Source organism: Mytilus galloprovincialis, chromosome 5 (assembly GCF_965363235.1).
Source record: "Mytilus galloprovincialis chromosome 5, xbMytGall1.hap1.1, whole genome shotgun sequence".
Taxonomy (NCBI): domain Eukaryota; kingdom Metazoa; phylum Mollusca; class Bivalvia; order Mytilida; family Mytilidae; genus Mytilus; species Mytilus galloprovincialis.
The window spans coordinates 12,484,194-12,509,760 of record NC_134842.1 but is presented as its reverse complement, the minus strand read 5'-3'; the positions used below and the strand labels follow the sequence as shown (position 1 = coordinate 12,509,760).

Genomic DNA, 25,567 nt, shown 5'->3' with positions numbered 1-25,567 from the left:
AAGGATATTCCCAGGCATAGATTACCTTAGCCATATGTGGCACAACTTTTTGGAATTTTTTATCCTCAATGCTCTTAAACTTCGTACTTGTTTGTCTTTATAAATATATTGATATGAGCGTCGCTGATGAGTCTTAATTAAACGAAACGCGTCTGGCGTACTAAATTATAATCCTGGTACCTTTGAAAACTATTTGTAATTGGGCAATTTTAGGTTTTATATGTTATCTTGTTAATCTTGTACGTTTTTTTATGTTCAGCGTATTACTACCACATATAAAATTAAATTCATGACTCAATATTTGGAGAATGAAAATAAACAGTTTGTTATTCTAATCGAAACAAATTTATAATAGCAAAGAAAAAGACAAAAAAAACCCAGACAAAAATGATATGATTATCATAATCGTACATATTAGAAGCGGAAGTGTCTCGGAACGTTTTTAATGTTAAGAAATTTAACCAAAATTAAAACTCTTTATATGAAATATTCAGCATTTTAAATATGAATGCTATTTTAATTTGATTCATGTCAAGTATTCAATTTTCTACCCTAATGCAATCCATTTAATGTATTAAATGCACAATACATAGTAAGAAAATCTACCCATGCATCTGACTAAACTAGTGTATACCTTTAACAAAACTGTATACAAAAGTTCAATATAACACATCGGGTTTTTTTTTATTTAAAAATACTTCTTCTCATACCTTTGTTACGTGGTTTACCAGGTAAGACAAACATCTAAATTGATTTTACTGGGAATACTAAATTTATAATTTCCTCGAAACAAGTAACCTATTTTGTAAAAATTTGACTTTGCAATATCATTCAGATTAAAGATATGAAGCTATGAAGCTATAGTATTTGTCGATTACACTCCGAGAATTATACAGAGTGAAGATATTAAATGTTAGTAAGGTTAGTTTCGTATTTGATGAATATTTTTAAGTCCAGTTTTTAAATACTCGTATTTTATTGTCAAAATTGTCAATTACGAATGAAAAATCAAGTATTTGGGATTTTTTTCTTATATATCTTTGTTCATCGATTATTGAGCTACATGTACAGTCGCCGTCATCTGAAATTCGTAGCGGTTATCGATAAAAATAATTTAAACTATCAATCGCGTTCACTCGAGATATAGTTTTTTACATTCAATTAATAAATCGTCAAAAGAAAAACCACTACTGACCTACCTTTTAAGTGATCGCACTGTAATAATCCTGACCTTCACTATTCCAGAATGTTTTCAATTGTAAGTACGCCATCTTCGTTTCTATGAGGTTCCTTTGTTTACATAAGACATTCGTCACGTGCGGAATTTCCTGTAATGTTCTTTTCATTGATGTGATAAAGTTTCCCGCGCTTTATGCAAATTTTTTGAACTTCTAGAAAACACTTCCGATAAAAACAATGGCGGATTCCACCATTCAAAATCGTCTTGGAAAATGTGAAGGTCAGGATTATCACAGTGCAATCACTTAAAGGTATGTCAGTAGCGGTTTATCTTTTTGCAATTAATGAATTGAATGTGAAAAACTATATCACGAGTGAATGTGGTTGATAGTTCAGATTATTTTTACCAATAACCGCTACGAATTTCAGCTGACGGCGACTATATTTCTGGTGTGGCATTGTCATTTACAAAAATATATCTTTTATATTGAAATATATCCTTGATTGAATAGAAACAATGACAGAATTTTCTTATAGTTGCTAATACGAAGATTTAAAAAATAATAATAAAAAGTATCTGTCACCGCTTTTTTTCAAGGTACGAGTCGTTTAAAATCGCCAAAACTTGCTTTGATTGTTCTTGAAAAAAACACATTTTTTTGCGTAAAAATAAATCTTTGAGACAGAATTTTGAAATAAAATATGAGAAGATAGTTTTTATATTATATTTTAAGAAAATAAAAAGATAAAATGGTCTCATTGAACTTGTTATCTTGCTAGAAGTAAAAATTAAAATTTTCTATATGTCCAGTATAAATTTTGTACTACAATAGTTATCTCCCCTTAAATTGCTTATTTGAAAAATTAAGTCATAAAAAGGTACTTTGGTGAGGTGTTTGGAATAAGTGTCAAATGTTCCGACTCCTTGGTGTTTTTCCATACGATACAAGGTAAAATATGTTGCCCCATAACACCTATTTATCTTTTGAAATAAGACATTACAGCTCATAAAAGGTCATTTTACATAATTTTCTTTCTTTTGATTTGAGATCCAAATAATGCAAATGTAAGGTAAAAGTCCGAGTCAGCCTTTTACCGCCATATTTTATGATTCAGATAACTCTATGAACTATCAATATTTATAGCTAATTTCGATCCTTTGTTAAAACATTTTTGATAATACAATGGATTAAGCTTTCGTTATAAAAACAAACAGTGTAACCAATAAATTGCAAATCGGTCTCCAAATTTGCAGATTTGGGCAAAGAACTAGACCGATTATTAACTGTGATTGTACAATTCAAGATGGCGGTAAAACCCTGAACTAACTTTTAATTTACTTTCAAGATTGAAACTATTCCATCGTTTTTTACAACAGAGAGGAAAATAAAACCCATTTTTGAAAAAAAATTGTATATTTTATTATTGTTAACCGGAAAGGACTACCGTCTATTTTTGTGTGCATTGAGCATGAACACAGATCTTATCATAACCCGAAGAATGCGTTCAAGTTTCCTTTTATAAGATAAAGTGCATGAATTAAAAAAACAGTTAAAAATGGAAGTGACCTAATTCTATTCACATTTAAAATAGATCTATAGCAAGGTAAATGCATACTAGTATTTTAAAGTATTTGTGCAAAATCTTTAAAAGTTTAGAATACAAAGGATTCGAGTGAACTAAAGAATGGTGATTGAACTTCTATAAAAGGTGAAAATCATAATCAAAGATGTCTTTAAATGTATATAGGTTAGCTAAAGCACACCGAAGACCTAAACCAATGAAGGTCTTCCTGCACAGTGCAATGTATAGTTAAAACAAAGCAGATACGAGATACTTAATATAAAGGCTAAACGACAAATTCAATCTTCTACCCACTCCTAGATAAATAAAGAATAAAATGATAAGAAATTAGGTAGACCGATATCTAAATATGTCTTTCCTGCATGTAGTATAATAGATATAGTCGGTTTATATAGGAAGATGTGGTATGAGTGCCAATGAGACGACTCTCAATCCAAGTCACAATTTATAAAAGTAAACATTAAAGTCAAGGAACGGTCTTCAACTCGGAGCATTGGCTCACACCAAATGCAAGCAGTGGGCTATAAAGTGCCCCTAAAAGTACTAGTATAAAACCGTTCAAACTGGAAACCAAAGGTCTAATCTATATATAAAAAAGGCGAGAAACGAGAAAAACTTATGAACCACATCAACAAACGACAACTAATGAACATCCGATTCCTGATCTACGACAAGTGCAAATAGTTGCAGCGAATTAACACGTTTAAAAGGTACCAAACCTTCACCCTTATCTGAAACCAATAGTGTAACATCACACCATAGAAAGTCATACTATAAACTATCAATTAGAATAGCTTAACTCAACCAAAAGACATAGTAACACAATTGAACCTACACTGAACAAATGAACGTGATTTTTGGTACAATGTAAATACAAGGTTAATAAAAATAAAGGATGAATAATTAATGTAAAAATATTGTACCGCTGTAAAATGCTCAACAATTTCAGAAAAGCATCAACTATGGAAAACAAATAACGGTTTTTTGAAAAATCAAAATTAAACACAAGTAAATGAAAATATTTTGTTGTGGGGTATATTTCTTTTTTCACAGTATGTGTTTAAATACATTGAATCTAAACTTTTTCCAATAAAAACATTGAGTTATTGATTTCGCACTTTGGAAGCTTTTTGTCTTTTTTACTATCTTCAAAATCGCTGCAACCAAAACATGTGTGAGTCACGAATGCGTTAATATACTGAAACGTTAGGAGTTATATATATAATTTAAAAATACCTAGACATAATAACCAAATACATCAACCGTCAACATAAGACAAGGGAGCGGTAACAGTAGTTTCGTAATAATTTATGAATTTATGAAAAAATAATACGCTATAAATAATGTCATAACCGTAGTACTATTGTTTTTAAATTTTGACTTAAGTGATTTATACCTATCACATAAGGTCAATTAGTCCAAAATCACTGCAAATCGTACCACATCTCTTGTTCATACATATTGAGTAACGTTATATGAATTGAAGTTTAAAGACCACAATCAGCTGCTCTGTTAACAATCCACTAAAGATAACATTTAAATATCAAGGGTGTCATCAAGGTCAATTGTCTATTATTCATATTATAATGAATCGTGCAGGTATAAAATATAAATTGTTTCTCTATCGTATTATATTTATTCATCTATATAATTCATATAACATTAGTAAAACTATCCTGCTATGTGGTTGCATAACAACTGAACATGTTAAATTGAAATATAAATTGACGACTGTATCCCTCCTCATGGTAAATTCGAAATGTTCTATTTGTCGTTTTGTAGATTATTTCGATCCACATATTTCTTTTGTCAATAAAATAGCCTTGTCGTGTTGTCTCTAGATGATGTAAACACGTATGTAGATTCTCTTTGTAGTGATAAAGATATTAATTGCATAAATTTTGTTGTATATTGTCAAATTTACGGAATACTCCTTGACATTTAAGTTAAGTAGTACAATATTCTTTGTCTTTCTTTGACTACCTGCCTTTTTTGTGTTCAGCTACAATGCAACGTTTGTGGATGGTTTTAAGTTTTGAAATATTTTCTGTAGCATCATCGATAAGGCACCTATTTCCGAAGTTTGTATCTGGAGCGGAAATAATTGTTACAATAAATGTTATTTCATTTTTACAACATACGATTAGAAGGCTACTTTTAAAATGAGACTGACTCAGGCATATAAAATGTATTTATTTAAAAACAGCATATCTCTTTAACAGAAAGAAATAGCCCAAGTAAAAACTAATAAGTTGCTTAGAAAAAGAGAAAACACATTAGCGTTCAGGCGAAAAGTTCTATGAAATCAATCTCATCAACATTTGTTATTAACAATATATGTGTAATGTTAAACTCAGTGATCTATTAAATTATACACCCTTCATAACTTCAAGAAGATATCTTCAACTTGATGACATAAGAAAGATAATAATATCTGAAGAATGAAGTAGCATTTGTAACGATAACATTCGAAATTAAAGAGTATTATTGAACACCAAAGAGAGGAGATCAAAATTATAACCTAGGACTGTACGAATTTGACAATTGATATAACGGTAGATTCATGTAAGGAAGTACACATTTAAATAATTTTGAACAGATATAGTTTGACAAGAATGTGCTGACCTTGTAAATAAATAAAGGAGATCATGTTATTGTCACGCTATTTTATATTTCAACATAATGTTTATCTGTTTAATTATGTTAATCAGATTTATTTAACGAATACAACATAAACGTTTGGAATTGTATTACTTTAAAGTATATATTATTTTCTACATTTGATTGATCATTATCTATGCAGTCCATTGTTAAAAGACTGTTTGACAATTATGTTTCAAAATCGCATAAAATCCGTGTAACGGTAGACTAGAAAAAATCTTCAATAAGTAAAATGATTATAAAAAATGGAAAAACAACAAGTTTATAAAAATTATGAGAGCCGTGGTGTAGTGATTAGTGCATCGGACTACTAACACAAAGGTTCCTGATTCGATTCCCGTCTGGGATAAAAATTTCAGTGACTAAATTTTCGGCTCTCCCTTGACACCATTTGCGAGTATGGTCTTGAGGAAACGATGATAGTCCGTCGGAAGGGGACGATAAATGGCTGACCCGTGTTAAGAGAGAGCCATATCTCTTGCACGTTAAAGACCTCCTTGTAGATTTCGAAAAAGAGCAGGCTAATGCCGATACAAAACAGCACTCGCATCCGCAAAGTGGAAAGGGATTAATATAAGTTGCAAAACTTATTTCCCAATCCACTATAAATAAATATGTTTAAACTAACAAGTTTATTAATTTATTGCGTCCGAGGCGCTTTTCTGGATTTACCTTCAACAGGAACGCTCAAAGCCAAACATTTAAAATACGAAGATGTATAAGTACCGAAAATCGTTGAAAAGCTATATGTCAAAAATACCTAAAATAAACAGCCACATTCATCTGAAGCCAACTTTGACTGAGGGAGTTGAAACATGAGTTTTATAATAATTTCAAAATTTATAAACGGACAATTTTAGTAAAGTTTGTTAACTTATGTCAGTACCGAAGCACTGACTACTGAGTGCAGTTTTGATGTATGGTTGGAACCAAAAACACATTATAGAATTGTTTGGTTATATTTTACATGTGTTTGTTATGTTGTATGATCATTTGTTAACACCTATGTGACTTTTCGTCTTTTTCATCTTAGCTTCTGTGGGTTTTTTTTATTACCAAGGATTTTTTATTGCTCCCTCGTAAATTTTTTTCTTTCTTCTGTGTTTAGTCTTCTGAAAAATAACATTATATTTGGGCTAACAACTACAAATCTCGACAAATTTAGATTTACCTTATATTACTTCCTCTTTTATTATTACTTCATCAAAATATTATGTCTTATATTATATTACAGGAAAATAATAATTTGATGGAATACTCAAAAATGGTTGTCACAGGCTTTTTTTTAAACGTGTTATTGATTGGTATGGCTATTAGCATCACTGAAGCTATATATTCTACCCATCAAAATGGTAAGTCAAACAAAAAAATTGTAGGACACAGCAAAAAGTAAATTCACAAAAATACTGAACTCCGTGGAAAGTTCTGAACGGAAAGTCCTTAATCAAATGTCAAAATTAATGGAATGGACAAAAACTGACATATTCCCGACTTGTACAAAAGTAACATTGTGCAGGCATTTTCTACATAAAAAATATACATCTACAATGTTACTTAGAACATAGAATGCATTTGTAAATTATTCGTAATAATAGTATGCTATTCAGCATGAATGAACTAAATACACATACGCCAAGTTTGTGTTTTTCTATCGAACTATCTCATTGAAAATTAAAAAGACTGTCAAATCGTGATTTAGTTTCATTTACGGTATATCTTACTCTCTTAGAAAACATGTTTTTGCCATATCAGGATTTTTCTGTTGATTTTTAGTTTTTTAATGAACTTCACCTTCATTTCTAAATATTCAGTATTTTCCGATCCATTGTTTTTATGCATACTATGTAACGAAACGATGATTTGAAATTATTTGCCCATGAGACAACTTTCCGCCAGATACTCAATGACGTAAAAATTAACAACTATAGGTCACCGTACATCCTCCAAAATCATCATTGATCCAATACCGCATATAGTACTCGTAAGATACCAGAGGGAGAGTCAATCTCATAGATTGAAAGTACACTGACAACGTCATGGCTAAGAATAAAAAGACAAACAGACAAATAATAGTACAGAAGACACAACATGGAAAACTAAAGACTAAGCAACACGAACCCCACCAAAACGGCCACACCATGGTTTACCTAAAATAATTTAAATGCGTAATTGATTTATGTATAATACAATTTATCAGAAACAAATGTGATAAACAGCAACACGCGAGAACCACTGAACCACAGGCTCTTGACTTGGGAAATGCAACAAGAGACGGAATTATACATAATTGCATGCTCTAAAATTTCGCGCATACCTAGCCCAATGTGGACACACTACAACATGAGAACAAACTCTAAGAATCAGTTGTAAATGACTCGTTAGATCGATAAAAAGTTTTCAAAAAATAATAATAATAATAAGCAAATAACACAAAAATAAGTTCAATTTATTCATGAATACGTCCATAAAGATTTCTAAAGGATAACCTTGACCTAACCATTCGATTCCCTTAGTTTACCTTCAGTCATAAAACTTAATCCCAAACATGATGGAAGTTCTATGATTTGTTACAGTAACATAGAAATGAAGACAGTTGGTAAAACAAGGTTTTACGTAGCTTTTTTTTTAAATTCTAAAAATATATTTATATATTGATACAAATGTAACGTAATTGCATGAAATATTGTACTTTATCACATTTTACTTCCAGTTTCTGTTGGAAGATTTAAAAATACTAGCATGTGTGGAGTATTTGCACTTACTCAAGATGAGAAAATATTCCACATCTCATCAGATGCGCATCATATAGACCCACCATGCTCACTTTATCTTATTGGTGTGAATATTATAAACAACAATTACAGTTTATCCGGCATGTGCTATAAAATGTCTGATATAACATTACCTTGTGGTAGAAATGATACACTTATCCTAAGAGAATGGGATTTGGATATTGGCCACAAAGATCAGTCAATATTACTGTATGCAAATCAAAGTATGGTAAGTCAATAGTAGTGAAATCTGAAAAAAAATATATCATTACCAATGTATCATTTTAAAGGTTATCAATATATGAATAGGAATAGGTAGAGTAATGGGTTTATACATGTATTAAATGTCATTTCAAAACTTCTTATATTAGATAAAAACTAATTTAAAATTTCTAAAATGTTGATTTGGTCTTTATTCTTTTTCAATTTATTTTCATTTTACCTTGAGTTTGCAATAGTTTGTTTTTCGAGAGAGAAAATACTCATTGAACAGACATAAGTCACTTATATTTATTATCGTACACAAGCATCCTCACGGCGGCTTTGAAATGTGTCATGTTTTTTTTAAAAGTTGTTCAAAGTAACGTTACTTTGGAATACGTTACTGTCTGTGATAGGAATAAAATGGTATATAAACATGTTAATGAAATACAAAGTTATTGCAGCCGCACGGCTAGTATAGATTTACTTTCAACAGTAACGTCCGTACCAAAACAAATGAAGCCAATGATTAAGGACTACTAAAAAGGATTATAATCAAAAGGGGCACAAAAATAAATCTTATATTTGTTTTTCTTAAGGGACTTTTTGAAAACAACGTTCAAACCTATGATTGCGTTTGATAAAAACCTCAATTTTTATACGTGTGCATGTAAGACATATTTCGTTGTAAAGGGGTCAGAATACAGCACAAACAACAATTTCTATAAGAATCAAAAAAGTGAAAAAAATATATTCAAACAAAACGCATTTTTAGGTAGAACAACTGATGTTCTTAAACCCTGCTGACTGCCATTGACGATTGTCAAATAAATTGATCACAAAATGTAACAAAATGGATCTTTATAATAATTTAATACCAAACAGAAAACAATAATCTTGCGGCAAGATGGTATACCACTCCGTATGCAAGCGTTTATTGGAGGATTTTGGGAAGCTTATATCACCCCTTTTGTCTAAAAGGTTGTTTTATCAACAAGATTGTAGGTATTTTAAGAAACCGTCATAAGAACTATAGCTTAGCAATGAAAATCGCTAGTTAATAAGCATATTGAATAAGAGAGGATTTAGTTAATGTAATGCATACAAATGCGATCAAATTAACAAATCAATTTAATTACAAAAAGTAGCATGGTAACTTTTTTTATATTAAGGATTTAGGCTGTGACGTAATCTTGATTGCGAAACATAGTCTATACTTGTTCAGGTTTTACGATTCTGTAGAAAAGTAATATCTAAATTATTTATCAATGTTTATTCAATTACATATCATGTCACAAAAAAAACTAGCCTAATAGGATAAAGTTTCCTTTTTTTCCAGCTGGTTACAGAGAAAACCTTGAGATGTGACAGTAATCAAGATTTCACAATGAACTATGAATTTTGTCGGAAAAAATTATCTATGATAGAGATGTTATTCTACAGCCCAAATAACCCATCTTCAGTGTTACCAAAGATTACTGTACAGTCACGTGGTAAGAATTTATATATCCCCAAAGTAATTCAACAACTACGAACACATGCAGTTTATACTTAAGTTAGGATTAACAGTTTCCCAGCCAAATATAGTTTGTTTTCTGTAGGTACTTTGTTTTCACCCAGCTATAAAACTGGATGATATGAAAAGTGCTGTGAATGATGTAAAGCACAATAGTTACCAAAGGTACCAGGATTATAATTTAATACGCCAGACGCGCGTTTCGTCTACAGAAGACTCAACAATGACGCTCAGATCAAAATAGTTATAAAGCCAAACATATACAATGTTGAAGAGCATCGAGGACCCAAAATTCCAAAATATTGTGCCAAATTCGGCTTAGGTAATCTATTCCTCGGATAAGAAAATCCTTAGTTTTACGAAAAAACACAAACAATCATCATTCAATTAAAAGGTGTCGCACAAACACTGAAGGCACAGGAATGTTTAAAAAAACCAAAATCCAAGTAAAATTAAAAAAAATAGAAGTCCATAAAAACTGATGAAAAGAAAACGTTATACTTTCCCAATCTACGCTGCAGAGCAACTGGAAAACAACTGTCATAAAAGGCACACATCGACGTTGCAAGTATGAATAGAACAAAAAACAACAGTTCCCTATAAATGACTATACATATTCAACTAACTACAATTCAATCAAAACTAGATATATAATGGTTTACTTTTATAAATTGTGACTTGAATGGAGAGTTGTCTCATTGGCACTCATACCACATCTTCCTATATCTATATATGTATACTGACGAAGAATAGGTAATATTCTCTCTCGATTAACGACAGTTCTTTCTTTTGTGCGTATATCTCTTCGGAGAAATAATTCAAAAGACGACAAACTTGACTTATAGAAAGTCATCTTTGATAAACATACTCCATAACAATAAACCAATTCATAAACCCCAGATTCCATAGCTGCTTTTGTTAACGAAAATACAAAAGAATGCCCGAGTAAGACCTACAATGCTGTTTAAACTGGACTGTCAAAAATAACCTCCTTCAACTTTGTACTTGTTTGGCTTTATAAATATTTATAAATATTTTGATATGAGCGTCACTGATGAGTCTTATGTAGACGAAATTATAATCCTGGTACCTTTGATAACTATTTACCTTTACTGTTTATTTCGTGGTTGACCATTTGTTAACTACAGTTGCGTTTTATATCATTATTCGAAGATTTTTAAACATTGGCGTATTCATTACCCTTTGAGTTATGTAACTAAATTAATTCATTTATATGACGAAACATAGTGCTAATTGCTACATGTAACTCTAGCCTCTTCTTATTCGTCCTCAAAAAAACTTACACATGTAGTCTCGTACATGTTGCTCTTATCAAATTTTTTATTTCATTTTTAGATTTCAGTCAATTTAGTGGCATCTATAGTTCTGTATGTTCGTTAATTTGTTTTATATTTACTTATTTTCTCAATTAAGGTAGATGGGGTGTCTAAATTATAATCCATAGAATCTTTTAATAATTTGCCAAAATGTAGTTCATATCCTGCTTGTTTAAAAACATTAATAAAAAGAATGGGTCACCGGACTTATTTTCACGCTACAGGTTGTTCAAAATTGTAAAGATTTTGTATAGATTATGCATGGAAAACCCATTTTTCCGCCATAAAACGCAAACCACACCATAAAATTTTGAGATAAAATATGAGAAGATAGCTTCAATATTATGCTTTCAGATAAGAAAAAGAAAAAATGGGGTCACCGGACTCGTTTTCTTGCTACATGTAAAAATGGGTAAATCCCTAACACATTCTATAGTAAAAGTAACACTATTTGGATTATCTGCCCTTGCATTTGAGTTGCTTCCCCTTATTTGACAAAGTTGGAAAAAAATTAATCAAACAACAGAATTCTTATTTTTGTAAAATACAATCATAAATATGATCAAACATGGCATTTTCTATATTAAAATGAAAATTCTTACACATGAATTACCTACTATTATAAAAATTTGCACATTTCATCAAAGATCTAGACCTTGTTTTCTAGTATTTCAAAATCCAAGATGGAGGAAGACACCCTATCTACCTTAAACTGTTATCCAATGCGATGCAAGATTAGCTTGCATTTGATTTAGACCAACCATTGAACCGCTTGAAAAGACAGAACCTGAAACTCCCTTTTATTTTAGTGAATATTGCATCGCGAAATCATTACCAAACGTGATTGAAGGACGGTATATTCTAAAATCATTTTCAAATGTCAATTAAAGGTTTAGTAAATGCAGCCGTCAGACTGGAACTTGCTAAAGGGAATATTTAAGAAATTATCCATGTTTTTGCATCCATCTGATCATATTATTTATTCGGTACAGGTATTATATTGACAACGATGTGTGGAAAAAAAAATCCAGACATAATAAATCATAATTTCTATAATAGGGATAAGCAGTCAACGTTGTGTTATTATTTTAATAAATTTTTTTCATTAAAAACGATATTAACGACAAAGACTAACTCATTTACGAACACTTGTACATTATAATTTTACGTTAAATATTATTCTTATTTTTTTATCAACACAACTCTCTATTCGAATCTCAGACACTGAGTAACCATGCAACTCATGGTTATAAATACATGGCCATCAAAAATTTGCTCGTCATGACATAAATCTGAATTATAGTTCTTCTCGCTACAACATATTACCAAACCGTATGTTGAACACCTCAACTCAAATGATATATTATAGCTTTAAAGATTAAAATATTTTAATATTGAAGTGTTTTATGTTTTCTGTCAATATTTGTCTGTGTTATGTTTCATGCAATGTGTTTGTATTTTCTTTATGTTTTGTTTTATTGAAAGGGTGATCTTTTTTTTTTCTTGCCTCTTTCAACTTTTATTTGTTATTGCATATATATCGTTTTTCCACAGCCAGCCCTATGCTCAAAATAATATCTAATTAACTAGCAAATTTCGATCTTGAAAATGGAAAAGATTTACCGCATTTTCTAATTGACTGATTTATTCATATGCAATCATTATGGTTATAATGTGTTGTAATGTTATCAGTAGTTGTTGTTTTTCTCTAAAAGATAACTATTCATATGTGTTTTGTTTATTAATCAATAATGCACGTTAACCTAACCTTCATTTCATCAACGTCTTTTGGTCTCTGTTAGAATATTGTTCCATGGGTAAGCATATCGTATAACTTTATTTTAATTGATAAAAGAACAAAAATTATTTGCCAATAGGGTAAATATAAAGGTAATATAATTTAACCATGTTCAAACTCATAAATCGATGAAGACAAAACAAGGCAAATATTTATAAAAAAAAATACTTGGATAAATGCATATTCTCCCAAAAGAAACAACACTTGTACGTTGATATTATTAGCGACTTATGTTCCACTATGTATGCATAGCCTGCCATACAATTCACGTTCAATTTAGATGTAACAGTCCGTGATAGGACACAATCGGTAATATTTCAGATAACACGATATGTCTAAAACATATAAGACTGCTAGAACATGTACTGTTGCAGTTGTTTTCGTTTCAGAAGTATACACCACAAATGAAGTCAGTATACTCTCGCCAGCGGAGTGCATAAATATAGATAGGTTAACTCCTCAACAATGCCGTCAAATAATCGACTACAATCTATGACAAACGGGTCAATTTCATTTTCTAAGTTACCAATTACCCATTACTGAGCAGTAACATACTTTCTGCTCTGTCGTATTGTGTTTACATATCTCAATTATTACGTTATGCTAGTGCATGCATGTTCACACTCTACGGACCTCATATCCAGGAGTGTGATCGTTACCCAGACAAGTAAAAACGATGATTCCCGAATATTACTGGTTTGCCGAATGTGTATATACATTACTATACGACGTGTCTCGGAATTTATACATCCGACATTCATGTATTTATTTTTTTGGTTTCTGTTGTGGTTTCGTTTCGATATTGAGTTATGTATTATCATTTGTGATTTGAGTTTTGTATTTTTGGTGCATTTCATTTGTGTTTCATTTTTCAGTATAGTTGAATAAATACTTTTTCATGGATAAAGTATGGTGTTAGTCCAAAAATTATGACGTCGTCAATGTATTTATTGAAAAAAAAACTTTCAATACCGTCATAATCATAATAACTGCTTGGACTTGTATTGTGAGCAGTATTTGTATGCATTTCAAGATTATATATTCGTCATAAAAATACGTCACATATTTATCCTAGAAAACAACACAAGCAAAAGACAACAAATGCTAAATTATATCTTTTATTATATACAGGATAAGAAATTCAATGTTAAGATGGAATTATCTGCACTACATTTTACCAACCAAACAATTACTTTTCTCTTGGAAAATAACTAAAACTCCGCCATGTAATATTTGTGATGTCATCGAAGATTATGAGCACTATTTTTTGACATGCAAATTTCTGAAATCATTTTGGGATCAAATAAAACTATTACTTGATAAACTTAAAATAGGACATCATATAATATCAATTAGATCACTTTTGTACGGATACAAAATAAACGATACAAGTTATTACAGTATTAATGATTAATAACAATTATTCTTTTTACTGTATACAAAGGATATTATATATCCGAACAAAAAACAAAAAAAATTAAAGTGTTTGAAATTTAAAAAAAAGAATTTCTTGCAAAAATTAAATTAATTTCATGAATTAAAATTTATAACACATCATGTTATCTTAATTTCTATTTAGTTACATACATGTCATTATTACTATATATATATATATTGTGCACTAACAAGTACTAACTTTATCACTGAAATACTATATACTAACGTTAACGAGGACGGGATAAGGTTTCTTCCGTTTGTTTGTTCTGTATTTTTGGAACGTAGTGTTGCATTTTATCGATATTTTGAAACATTGCCATATAAACAGAAGGTTTGGCTAGCCATCAAAACCAATTTGATACCCACATTTTTTCTTAAATGTCCTGTACTAATAAGATATATGGCAGTTGTTGTGAAATAATTCGTTTCTATCTAAGTTGGTATTTGTTTACTCTTTAGCAGTGTATACTTCTGTTGTCATTACTTTTCGTATTTTCTGAGTTGAGAGGAAACACATTGCATGACGCCTGATATATTTGAAACTGTAATATTATCATTGTCTGTACTTCTGATTGTACTTAGCAAATGATTGATTTTTTTTTTAACCCTATTTAAATATAGAAATAAATCAAACTACACCACGGATTTGCTTTATTAGATATTACATCGTTTCTTTCAGTATGAGTACATCTATTTGATTTTATTTTCAGTGTTGATTGGCCCAACATATCCGCCCCTAAGTTTATACGATATGGAAACAATGAAAATACAGATGGATGAATGCAAGACATGTAAAGTAACAGCACATCAAATGTACCTTGATTTCCTGGATAGAGTTATTTTGATTGGTAATAATAATAATAATAATAATAATAATAACAACAATAAGAACGAGGATAAAAACGAAGAAGAAACCAGTTCTGCAAGCGTTGGTAAGTATTTATGTTATTTTGCCATGTACACAACATCAAATAAATCAAGCGGAAATAACTCTTGCGAAAATTTCAATCTGTAACATTATTTTTTTTTATATATTTTGTTCTAATATTTCTAAACTTTGACCCAGTGACCATTTCAATTAGAAAATATTCCACATAAAATTCCATATTTAAACGAAAGAAATACGTATAGAAAGAAGAAGAATAGAAAAATGTACATTCAAATGAAACCTTGCAAATTAAAGATCTTCAGTAAATGTTTTTAATAGTAGTTAATTTTTGTTGAAATCTTAAATCCGATTTATAACACTAAAGGTACAATTGTTATTGCAACATATGCGTATTTTGACAATCAATCTGTAATCCTTTAAGCAAGAATATTTGAAATTCTTAAACTTTACGCATACGTCCAATCCTTAAATATCCTATCGTAAATTATTGTGTTCTTCATTTTCGTTTTTGGTAATGGGCTTTGTCTATATGTCTTTGTGATTTTCTTTGTTGACACATGTAAATTTGTTTGTTTGTGTAGTGATCAAGATTAAGGGGTCTACTCATTTAAAATCGAGTTGATATTACATCAATCTAGTAGTTTTTTGACAGTCGTTTATTACGTAGGTCAAACATTTACTATTTCGATGAACTTGAATGAAAATCGGCGTTTACTTTTTCGGATTAATCATTTGTATGAAATAAACATAAAGTGCCTTTTCTCGTTGAAGTAATTTTTTTTATTTGAAATTAAGCATAATTATAAAAACGTAAAAAGTTTTTTTTTTAATCCAGTAAAATATAAACTTAACTACAAAAATTTAGTGTTTATTGAATTGACTGTCTTTCCTTTTGAGGCATATGCCCAATAGCAAATAATAAACAGACACATTATCGATATACTAATATGCATTTAAAGGGTATTAGCTGTCAAATTCATGGTCACCGATTTGACTCAAATTCTCATATTCAATTTTTCACATGCTTACATACAGTTAGTCCTAAAAGAACAGTTCAAAATGCCATGAAATCGATTGAACAAATTACATGAAACAAATCAGAAAAATGTTCCATACAAACAATATTTCTTTTAAAAGGCAGCAAAACAATACTCAGTTAATTTTGTAATATCTTTCCTCCTCCAAACTGTTTGTTGGATGATGTTCTTCATTTATTTTATATTTCTTTTTAAGATCTCAATATTTTGTTACCATCACTGTTTGGTTCTATTGCAACTGTTGCAGTAGCTGTTGTAGCAGCCTGGCAAGCCAAAAAAACAAAATTCTGTTCAGCTGAAGGTAAATAATGAGGATAATGAAAGCCAAATATGTATAAGAAACGAAACAGTTGAAGAGCTATATAACTATTTTCAACCTAGCAAGTTGTCATACATTTGCCGTACACATGATACAGGTGAAAAACATGTTGGCGTATTGTAAATTTGTACACACAGTTGCCATTCCCTTTGGTGAATATTTGTGCTCGGGAATCCTAATTATTAAGCTAATCCCTCTCCACAAATGTCTCTTAAGTTAATGTTAATTTGATCAGTATTCTACGGTGTTGTCATATTCAATAAAAGGAGACAGGATTTTGGTAAATCTTAAAATAATGAGATGTAATAAGACTTCCAATTTGACAATTATCATGAAAAATCAGAAGAAGTGGACGGATGCAACTATAGGGAAATCGTACGGCCTTCTATTGTTAGACTCCTACATGTAAAATATGATCATATGGGCTTTTAAACGTGATGTTAACATTTTCACTTGTTTTAGCTTAAAAAAAAAAGAAACGGATCATGATAAGCTATTTTTAGGAGTAATACCACCATTGAGTTTTCCCTATTAGTCTTTGTTAAATTGGAACTATAAAGACAAACTTGGCATTTGTAAAGTTTTGTCCTGTCCATTACTATAGTGAAAATTTCACATTACATAAGCTTTAGTAACCATGCAAACTGAAGCTTTCAAAGCAATTCCAAAAAACAGATTATGAAAAACGAATAGTGCTTTAATTGCCTAAGATAGAATATATATATATTGATGTTTAAAATCATTTTCTGCAATTAAATTCATGGTAAATTTCATACAACTATCAAGATCATTGTAGGATTTATTTAAGATCCTGTACGTATGAAACCAAATGTGATGTACTATGATTTGGTGGTATTACACCAATATTATGGACAAAACAGATTTGGTTCAGTTTTTAAAAAACTTACATTACAGCATTTTTTTTCAAAATGTAAAGAATGATTGGTATGTGGTATAGGTAATATAATTGACTGTAGCATAACGGTTCTGATTAGTTTCTGAAAAATCTTAAGTCAGCTTTGCTAACGATAGCTGGTATCTTAAAATACAAAAATGAAAGACAATACAAACTACACATTGACGGGATGCATACGTACCAAGCAACGTCAAATGGATATCATCCAAAAATGACCAAACAGTAAAAATAAAGTTAATAATAGACCAAAGACAAACAAGAGAACAATATAACACGTTATTTAGATGATACGCATAATCTTTACACCAAGACTATCATGTATTAATTGTTAATAATATCAACAAGATCTTGATACCTTCCGATGTACTTCAATAAAAAAGAAAAAAGGACGAGACGTTTTTTGACATACCCCTTGTTTATTAACTTTCTGCTCAGACACTGGTAACGTTTTACAAAGTCTGAGTAGGAACTGCAATACTAGTTCAGTATTTTTGTGATTTTACTTTTGAATATCGAATAATAAACCATATGCAGGTGAAGTTGACATATTGTTACTATGGTGGGGGAAATTGATAATTTCAAAATTAATAACCTCGTTTGTCATAGATTATGGTACAGAGATGACTGTCTATGTCAAATTCGACATCAAGATATTTACAATCTCTGGAAACATAACTTGAAATTAAGGTATAAAACTGTTAGATGCTTCTATATGTAAACTTATGTGTATATATTTTTTAAACTATTGTAAATCAAAGATAAAACGTAAAATACATGTTCAGCCTTCTATTATTTCTGAATAGATGGTACATTTTGTTGGAACGACCTTTAGCCTGTTACCTGGACGACTCAGTAAATAATACACAGGAAATATTTAGGATCGAAACGCTTTAATGTGATTAAAAAGACCCAAAAACGTGTTCTTCTATTACATATTGGAAGTGTTCATATATAAATATAACGTGAAAGCTACAGAACTACTGACGGTAATTAAACAAATAACAACTATAAAATTCTCGACATAATATTCATATCTAGGCTATTTGACGGTAAGATTTATTTTAAATCTGTTTCACTGTTTCATTTATTTATAATTTTTGTTAAGCCGTGAGCGAATTAACGTTTGGTATGCAGTCTATACTACTATCGTGTATTAAAACAGTATGTTGACCTCTTGATGTTTTGTGTTTGTGCCGTTTTGGTTGTTGTGTCAGAAACATAACAGTTTAGTCTAGCAAATGTTTTTATAATTTTAATAAATTTCAGTAATGGAAGTGTCAAAACCTGCTTTATTTTTTTTAGTTTAACTTTCATCAAATAAAAACATAGCTTTCAAATAGTTTTTATACGACTTTGAATTTCTTAAAGAGAGTTAACTACAACTTTTGTTATTTAACAAATATAGTGTACTGAAGTACAATATGTTATAGAGCGGATTCAATGTCATAATTATAGGTTTTAGCAGCATATGATGAATTGATTTTAGAATATGCTAAAATGAATTTAAGCAAATGCAAAATCAATTAAGCATATGTTGAGTTGTTAAGCTTATACAGAAATGTTGGCATGGACACAAGGTTACTAATATTAAAATTCGCATATATGATCATACATGTCATATATACCAAGTTAAATTTAGCATATTTAAGCATAAGCTAAATTGAATTTAAATTATGCTAAAATGAATTTAGCTTATGATTAAATGAATTTAGCTTATGATTAAATGAATTTATATTATGCTAAAATAATTTTAGCTTATGCTGAAATGAAAATTGTGCTCTCCAATGAAAAGTTCGCTTTCTTAACTAGTTCGTTGAACAGTTGCTGTATGCGGTCCTTCCTTATACTAAACATATTGCAACTGAATTGATTATCAGATAATTTTCTATGTTTATTTACCATGTTTAACAGAGGAAATCGCACAGCCCATCATTCGTATATCAATTTTTGAAAATACGTTTAATGAAATTGTGCAGTATTGGATATGTTTACTGAAAGTTATCACAGATCAGGAATAAATGTCAACATTTGTACCTGATGAGCTACCATTTGATTATTTTTGTGAGAGGGGTGCTAGGACCTCAATACTTAACAAAATAAATGGCAGGGTTCAAAACCTGAGACAATAAAAAAAAAGTTATTTTAAGACTAACGGCACGAGACAGCGACAGAAGCAATCATTGGATGGTATTTTTGTTACATTCACCATACTACTTTTCTTTTTTGTTTTACAAAACAATACTCTGGAATACTACTTTTTTTTTTTACAAAACAATACTCTGGAATACATTCTTATAAATTGTCATTTAACTTTTGATACAAAGGTTTTCTTTTTTATAACTTGTTTCGTCACAACTCTTTACTTTATCCGTATTCAAAGATTGTGATTATCTCAAAAGCTTTTAATTATAAGAAAGAATTTTAATCCAGACTTCCCTTAAGTGATATACTAAAGCTGTAAAGTCTACTTAGTTGATATGTTTACTAAATTCAATGACTTATAATACGAGCTTCATTAACATTATTAGAATAAAAATGGCCGACTCAATAAAATATTCATATGTGAAGTCAAAGCTAAAATGTATGGTAAGGAGGGGGGAAATGAACGATGTCTTTAAAGAGAATTACATTTTGTGTTGAATATTCCTCGGAGTTCTGTATTTTTGTGATTTTACTTATATATACTTTGTATGCAACAATATCTTGGTTTTGTAGACAAAACAGAAATATTTAACCATGATGTATACAATTGAGAATAAAAATGAGGAATGTTTTAAAGAGAAAACAACCAGATCAAAGAGCAGAAAATAGCTAGAAGCCACAAATGGGTCTCACATCACATCTTCAAAATCTCTTTAACACAGCGAAAGAATCTCGCACATGCATTGTAGTATACCTTCTTTCCTCTTTAATCTAACATAAGGAGAGATTTAGTAACATAGTCTTATAAACGTTATGATACCATTTTATGGGGGATGCTTTAAAAAACGAACTAAAAACCATTATCGGATGGAAATGAAATTCTCCGGTAAACATGAAACCATTTACAATACTGAAATATTGTAATGTAATATCATTTTACTTTTATTAGATTTTCTCCCTGGATACATAATAACTAATATGCCACTCGTCCAGGGAGACTTAGTGCAATGATGTACACTAAGTAAATTGTTAACAGCAATAGTGTGCAATAAAATATATAAGTCACGTTGAAAACAAAAATTTAAATTGATATTTTTGGTCTTCTGGATATCATTTATTTCTCGAGCATGTTTACTTATAAACGGGAAAAAGACAAATTACAACCTACAAAAGTGTATGCATGTAAAGGATTTATAAGTACCGAAATACGCGAAGAGGTGTATGATACAAATGGACACGATCAGCTTTCCTTAAGGTAGTTGGTATCTTGATAGGTTTTTAAAGTATCGACCTGTAATCTGAGTAAGGATTATTATGAACCATATCAGAACCGAAGCAGCCACTACGGAGCTTATATTATCCTAGAATGATCTCAAAGGACATGTGTTTCGTGTCTCACCATCATCAGAATCTGAAGACAATTCATTTGTGATTTAGCTAAAAAAAAATTATTCCGATTTAGTGTCTTTTTCATTGACTACCTTTTTTTAAATTTCCTTGAAGTTTTAGTATTTTTGTTATACTTTTTATCTGTGCATATTTTTCTTGCGTTTGGTTTGCAACACAGCTTGTTCAATATGGTTATGTTGATACAAAACTATTGAAACATATAACTCGGAAAATTGTAGGAATGGAAACACGAACTATGATTTTTGCTTAAAAGTGTTGTTACAAATACCATAGGTTGGTGATTTATGTTTGTTACTCATCCTTTTTCTTTTGGTACTTCATTTTTATATAATAAAATTGTATTTCCATAGGATTAAATATAAAAGGGCGTTGCTCAAACGAAAATTCATGCAAAAATACGTATCAATAAATGTCTTTGAATCATATATTCTTTTGAAACACTACATCAGTTGAAAGATATACAGTACTGGTTATTAATTCTTTTTATTTTTAGACAATTCGACCCAATCAGGAAATGATCAAACCAGTGAAGACAACCACGGTGCAATAGGTAGGTACTTAATTATGATTTTCTTACTTTTGCATGTATAAAACTTAATACAATGTTATTTTATAGCACTAAAAATAACTACTTTTACTCTTTTCACATTAGAAATTAAACTAATACTTCGTAAAGTTAGTGTATCAAGTATCACACTGCTTCATTTATTTTTCAGAAAATGGTGCCAAATCAGCCAACGAAAAGGTAGGGTTTAAAAGAACTAAGTTTCAATGAAAATAAGCGTTGAAATTTCATTGCTTATAGTTTCAGTTACGACGATCATTTCTGAGGGATCATATTACTTTTTTGTTAAAGTCTATTGTATGTGTATATTTTTGGCATTTCAAAATATATCTAATAAACGATAGCAATAAAATGAAAATTGTCAATGAGGGTCGTTTGAAATCAAACCTTTACGACACAAGAGATGATTTCAGCTTCCCAACTCTCCATTGCTATATAGAAACATTCCAGCAGCGCCTGTAAACGGAGTATATATCTCCTATTTGATACGATATTCCCAGGCTAGTATTTCCTATCATGATTCACTTGAAAGAGAGCTGCTGCTTTTAAACCAAGAGTCCCAAATGTTGAAATTGAAATCATCACTTCGTCAATTTTACGGACGACATCACGAGTTCGTTGACCGTTTTAGAAAAACAGTTTCACAGGTGATATTGGATATGTTCCTCGTGTCGTAGCTACAATCCACTTCCATTTTTTTTTTATCGCGAATGAGAACTACTGAAGTATACTATTTACGTGGTTTGTAATAGCATGAGCAACACGATGGGTACCACATGTGGAGCAGTAACTGCTTACCCTTCTTGGGCACCTGGGATTACCCCAAGTTCTTGGTGGGGTTCGTGTCGCTTAATCCCCAGTGTTCTATGTTGTGTCTTGTTTACTATTATTTGTCTGTTTGATGTTTTTTTTTATTTTTTAGGCATGACGTTGTCAGTTTATTTTCGGTCTATTAGTTTAACTGTCCCTCTGAAATCTTTTGCACCTCTTTTACAAAAAAGTAATTATATAATTTCACTGTTCAATAATTATACTGTTTTTTGACAATGTTTAAGTCAATCTATGTTTGTGATTTCTGAGAGTGAAAAAGACACCCATATGGTAGTGATGTCCTTTATCCTTTATGTTTTTGGGATTTGTTTTGCACTTCAGTGTTCTTTTAATTCGGGGTTTTCCTCTTATAGTTGATGAGTTTCCTCATTTTCAGTTTGAAAACCGGACTTGTTTTCTCTAAATTGATTTGTGACTTTTGAACAGCGGTATAGCATTGCTGCCTTATTTGTGTACTTTTGTCTTTCTTGTTTTGTCTTTCTGCTGATTTAAGCTTTTTGACATTGCAATTTCAATTTATTTTCTACATATGAGTGTGAATGTTCTTTTAGTCTTCCTTGTCACACAAATTACCATATAGTGGTATATCCATGCAAAAAGTTGGATAAATGATTTGTTTTCTGTTTCTACAATCATTTTTACTCTAAAGCAAAACATGAGGATGTCTGGTACCGGTCTAACTGTTATCTACAATATTTATTGTAATCAATTAGTGTCACTAAATCGTTGAAAAGAATTCGCAAACAAAATGTATCTTGTAATTCATCAGAATTAGAACATGCTATTATACAGAAGCCGATACATGGCACATAGATCTTACTCGTTATAACGACAAGAAAACACATTATAACGACTCAGTAGCTAAATTTTTATAAAGAGTTAATTGAGTTGTTTTTAAAGAGTTAGCTCAATCTTAATTACGAGTTACAATAATCTGACACTAACCACCCTACGTAGTTTTGTATTTAATTAATAATATCATAGTTCATAATACAAGCTGGATGTCAGCTCTTGTATTTATCTATCTATCTATATATACACTTTAAATTACCTTTATCTTCATTGTAGAATTCATTGATGTCCACATCTAACAAAGCGAATTGACAAACGAAATATATATCTGCTGGAACGATGGACCTTGTACACTTTGGAAACCTTTTGTAGTTTATTACTTTTAATGGTTTTAAAAACAAATGTTTTCTCGGAGTTTTTTGTTATACTTTGTTACATCATGGACTACAACTGAATTACATTTGACTATTTATGAAGTTTCTAAGATTATTAATTCCCCTTCCTGCAAAATAAACAAAACAAATGGTCCCAATGAAGAATAAAAATGAACGAAAGTTTGGAATTATTTATACATCCTACATTTGCCTTTAGTAGAACAAAGGTATATTACATCAAAGGTTGAATAACACTGCGCTTCAAATTAAACTATTTAGTATACAAAGAAATGTATGTAAATAAAGCGAATAAACTGTATGGCAAATAGCGGCGAACTGTTGTTTATTGAACGTTGATTAGAAAAGATACATTATGCCATCATTATTTATGTCCTCCCTACAGGGTACCTATAATTACGATAACTGCACTAGAATTTTTACTATATAACATTTGTTCGCTACAGATATTCCGTAATATATCGTCAAGTTATTGGAATTCCAATAGGAACTAACTGTGCACCCATCAATACAGACCTGTTTCTTAATTGTTAGAAGGTAAAATCAGCAAAGACTTATTAGAACTACATCATAAACAACAATAACACTTAGATATTTGAACGATTTATTTGCTCTGAAATATGACGACTGCGGTTAATTCTGTACAGAGGGTTTCCTACTGGAATGACTTTAAGTAGAGGTAATATTAACAACGAGTACTGCCCTTTCATGTATCTTGATATTTATATATTTAGCGGAATATTTCTGATGATTTTTCATTAACTATTGTTAAATATCTATTTTAAGATGGTGACGGGAGGGACTTTGCTTGGTTTTTAAATGATAAAAAAAAGTAAAAACACAAAAATACTGAACTCTGACGAAAATTCGAAAAGGAAAGTCCCAAATCAAATGGCAAAATCAATAGTTCAAACACACCAAACGAATGGATAACAACTGTCATACTCCTGACTTGGTACAGGCATTTTCTTATGTAGAAAATGGTGGATTGAATCTGGTTTTATAGCTAGCTAAACCTCTCACTTGTATGACAGTCTCATCAAATTCCATTACATTGTCAACGATGTGTGAACAAAACAAACAGACACAATAAGTAAAAATGTCAAAATTAGGGGTACAACAGTCAACATTGTGTTATCATCTTAATCACTATAAAAAAAAACAAATGTAACGAAGAAGCACAAAAAGGTATGCATCAAATTTAACATCCTCATTTTGCTTATATTATACGATTTTATTTATCTATGTAAAATCTACCAATAAAGGATGGAAGGTTTTCAGTACTGGTGTGAAAGTGTGCGTTTGAAATTCGCACAGGTAGACATAAAACAATTTTGTCGTTCAAAGTATGACGGCATACATAAATGCAGAGTCACGTAAAGTAGATATAACAAAAAAACAGACTTAACAGTAAAAGTAATAATAATATAAAATAATTGTGTGGTTCAAAGTATGACGGGATACATAAGTACAGAGTCATGTCAAATGTATATCACAAAAAACAGACTTAACAGAAAAAGTAGTATTAATAAATAAAATAGTTTTGTCATTCAAAGTATGACAAGATACATATGTAAGTAAAAGTAATATTAATAAATAAAATAATTTCGTCGTTCAAAGTATGATGGTACACATAAGCACAGAGTCACGTCAAATGAATATCTCAAAAAACTGACTCAACAGTAAAAGTACATATCAATATTAATAAATAAAATAAGTGTGTCGTTCAAAGTTTGATGGTATACATAAGCACAGAGTCACGTCAAATGAATATCTCAAAAACCTGACTT

The 25,567-nt window shown here is 30.3% G+C and overlaps 1 protein-coding gene across 1 annotated transcript; it reads left to right on the top strand.

Moving 5' to 3' along the window:
• Positions 1-866: 866 nt before the first annotated feature.
• Positions 867-24,090, top strand: LOC143075169 (uncharacterized). Its single transcript, XM_076250501.1, has 9 exons — positions 867-921; positions 6,659-6,776; positions 8,135-8,424; positions 9,736-9,889; positions 15,195-15,416; positions 16,607-16,711; positions 21,691-21,747; positions 21,914-21,942; positions 23,662-24,090. Exons 2-9 carry the CDS (start codon positions 6,674-6,676, stop codon positions 23,695-23,697), a joined length of 996 nt encoding a protein of 331 aa, XP_076106616.1. The 5' UTR covers positions 867-921; positions 6,659-6,673; the 3' UTR covers positions 23,698-24,090.
• The last annotated feature ends 1,477 nt before the right edge of the window (positions 24,091-25,567 follow it).

Bases quoted from the DNA above. Each gene is read 5' to 3' on its own strand.
- LOC143075169 (XM_076250501.1), top strand. From the start codon at position 6,674: ATGGAATACTCAAAAATGGTTGTCACAGGCTTTTTTTTAAACGTGTTA. The intron at 15,417-16,606 runs GTAAGTATTTAT...TTTCTTTTTAAG, and splicing joins AACCAGTTCTGCAAGCGTTG to ATCTCAATATTTTGTTACCA. The intron at 21,748-21,913 runs GTAGGTACTTAA...TTTATTTTTCAG, and splicing joins AGACAACCACGGTGCAATAG to AAAATGGTGCCAAATCAGCC.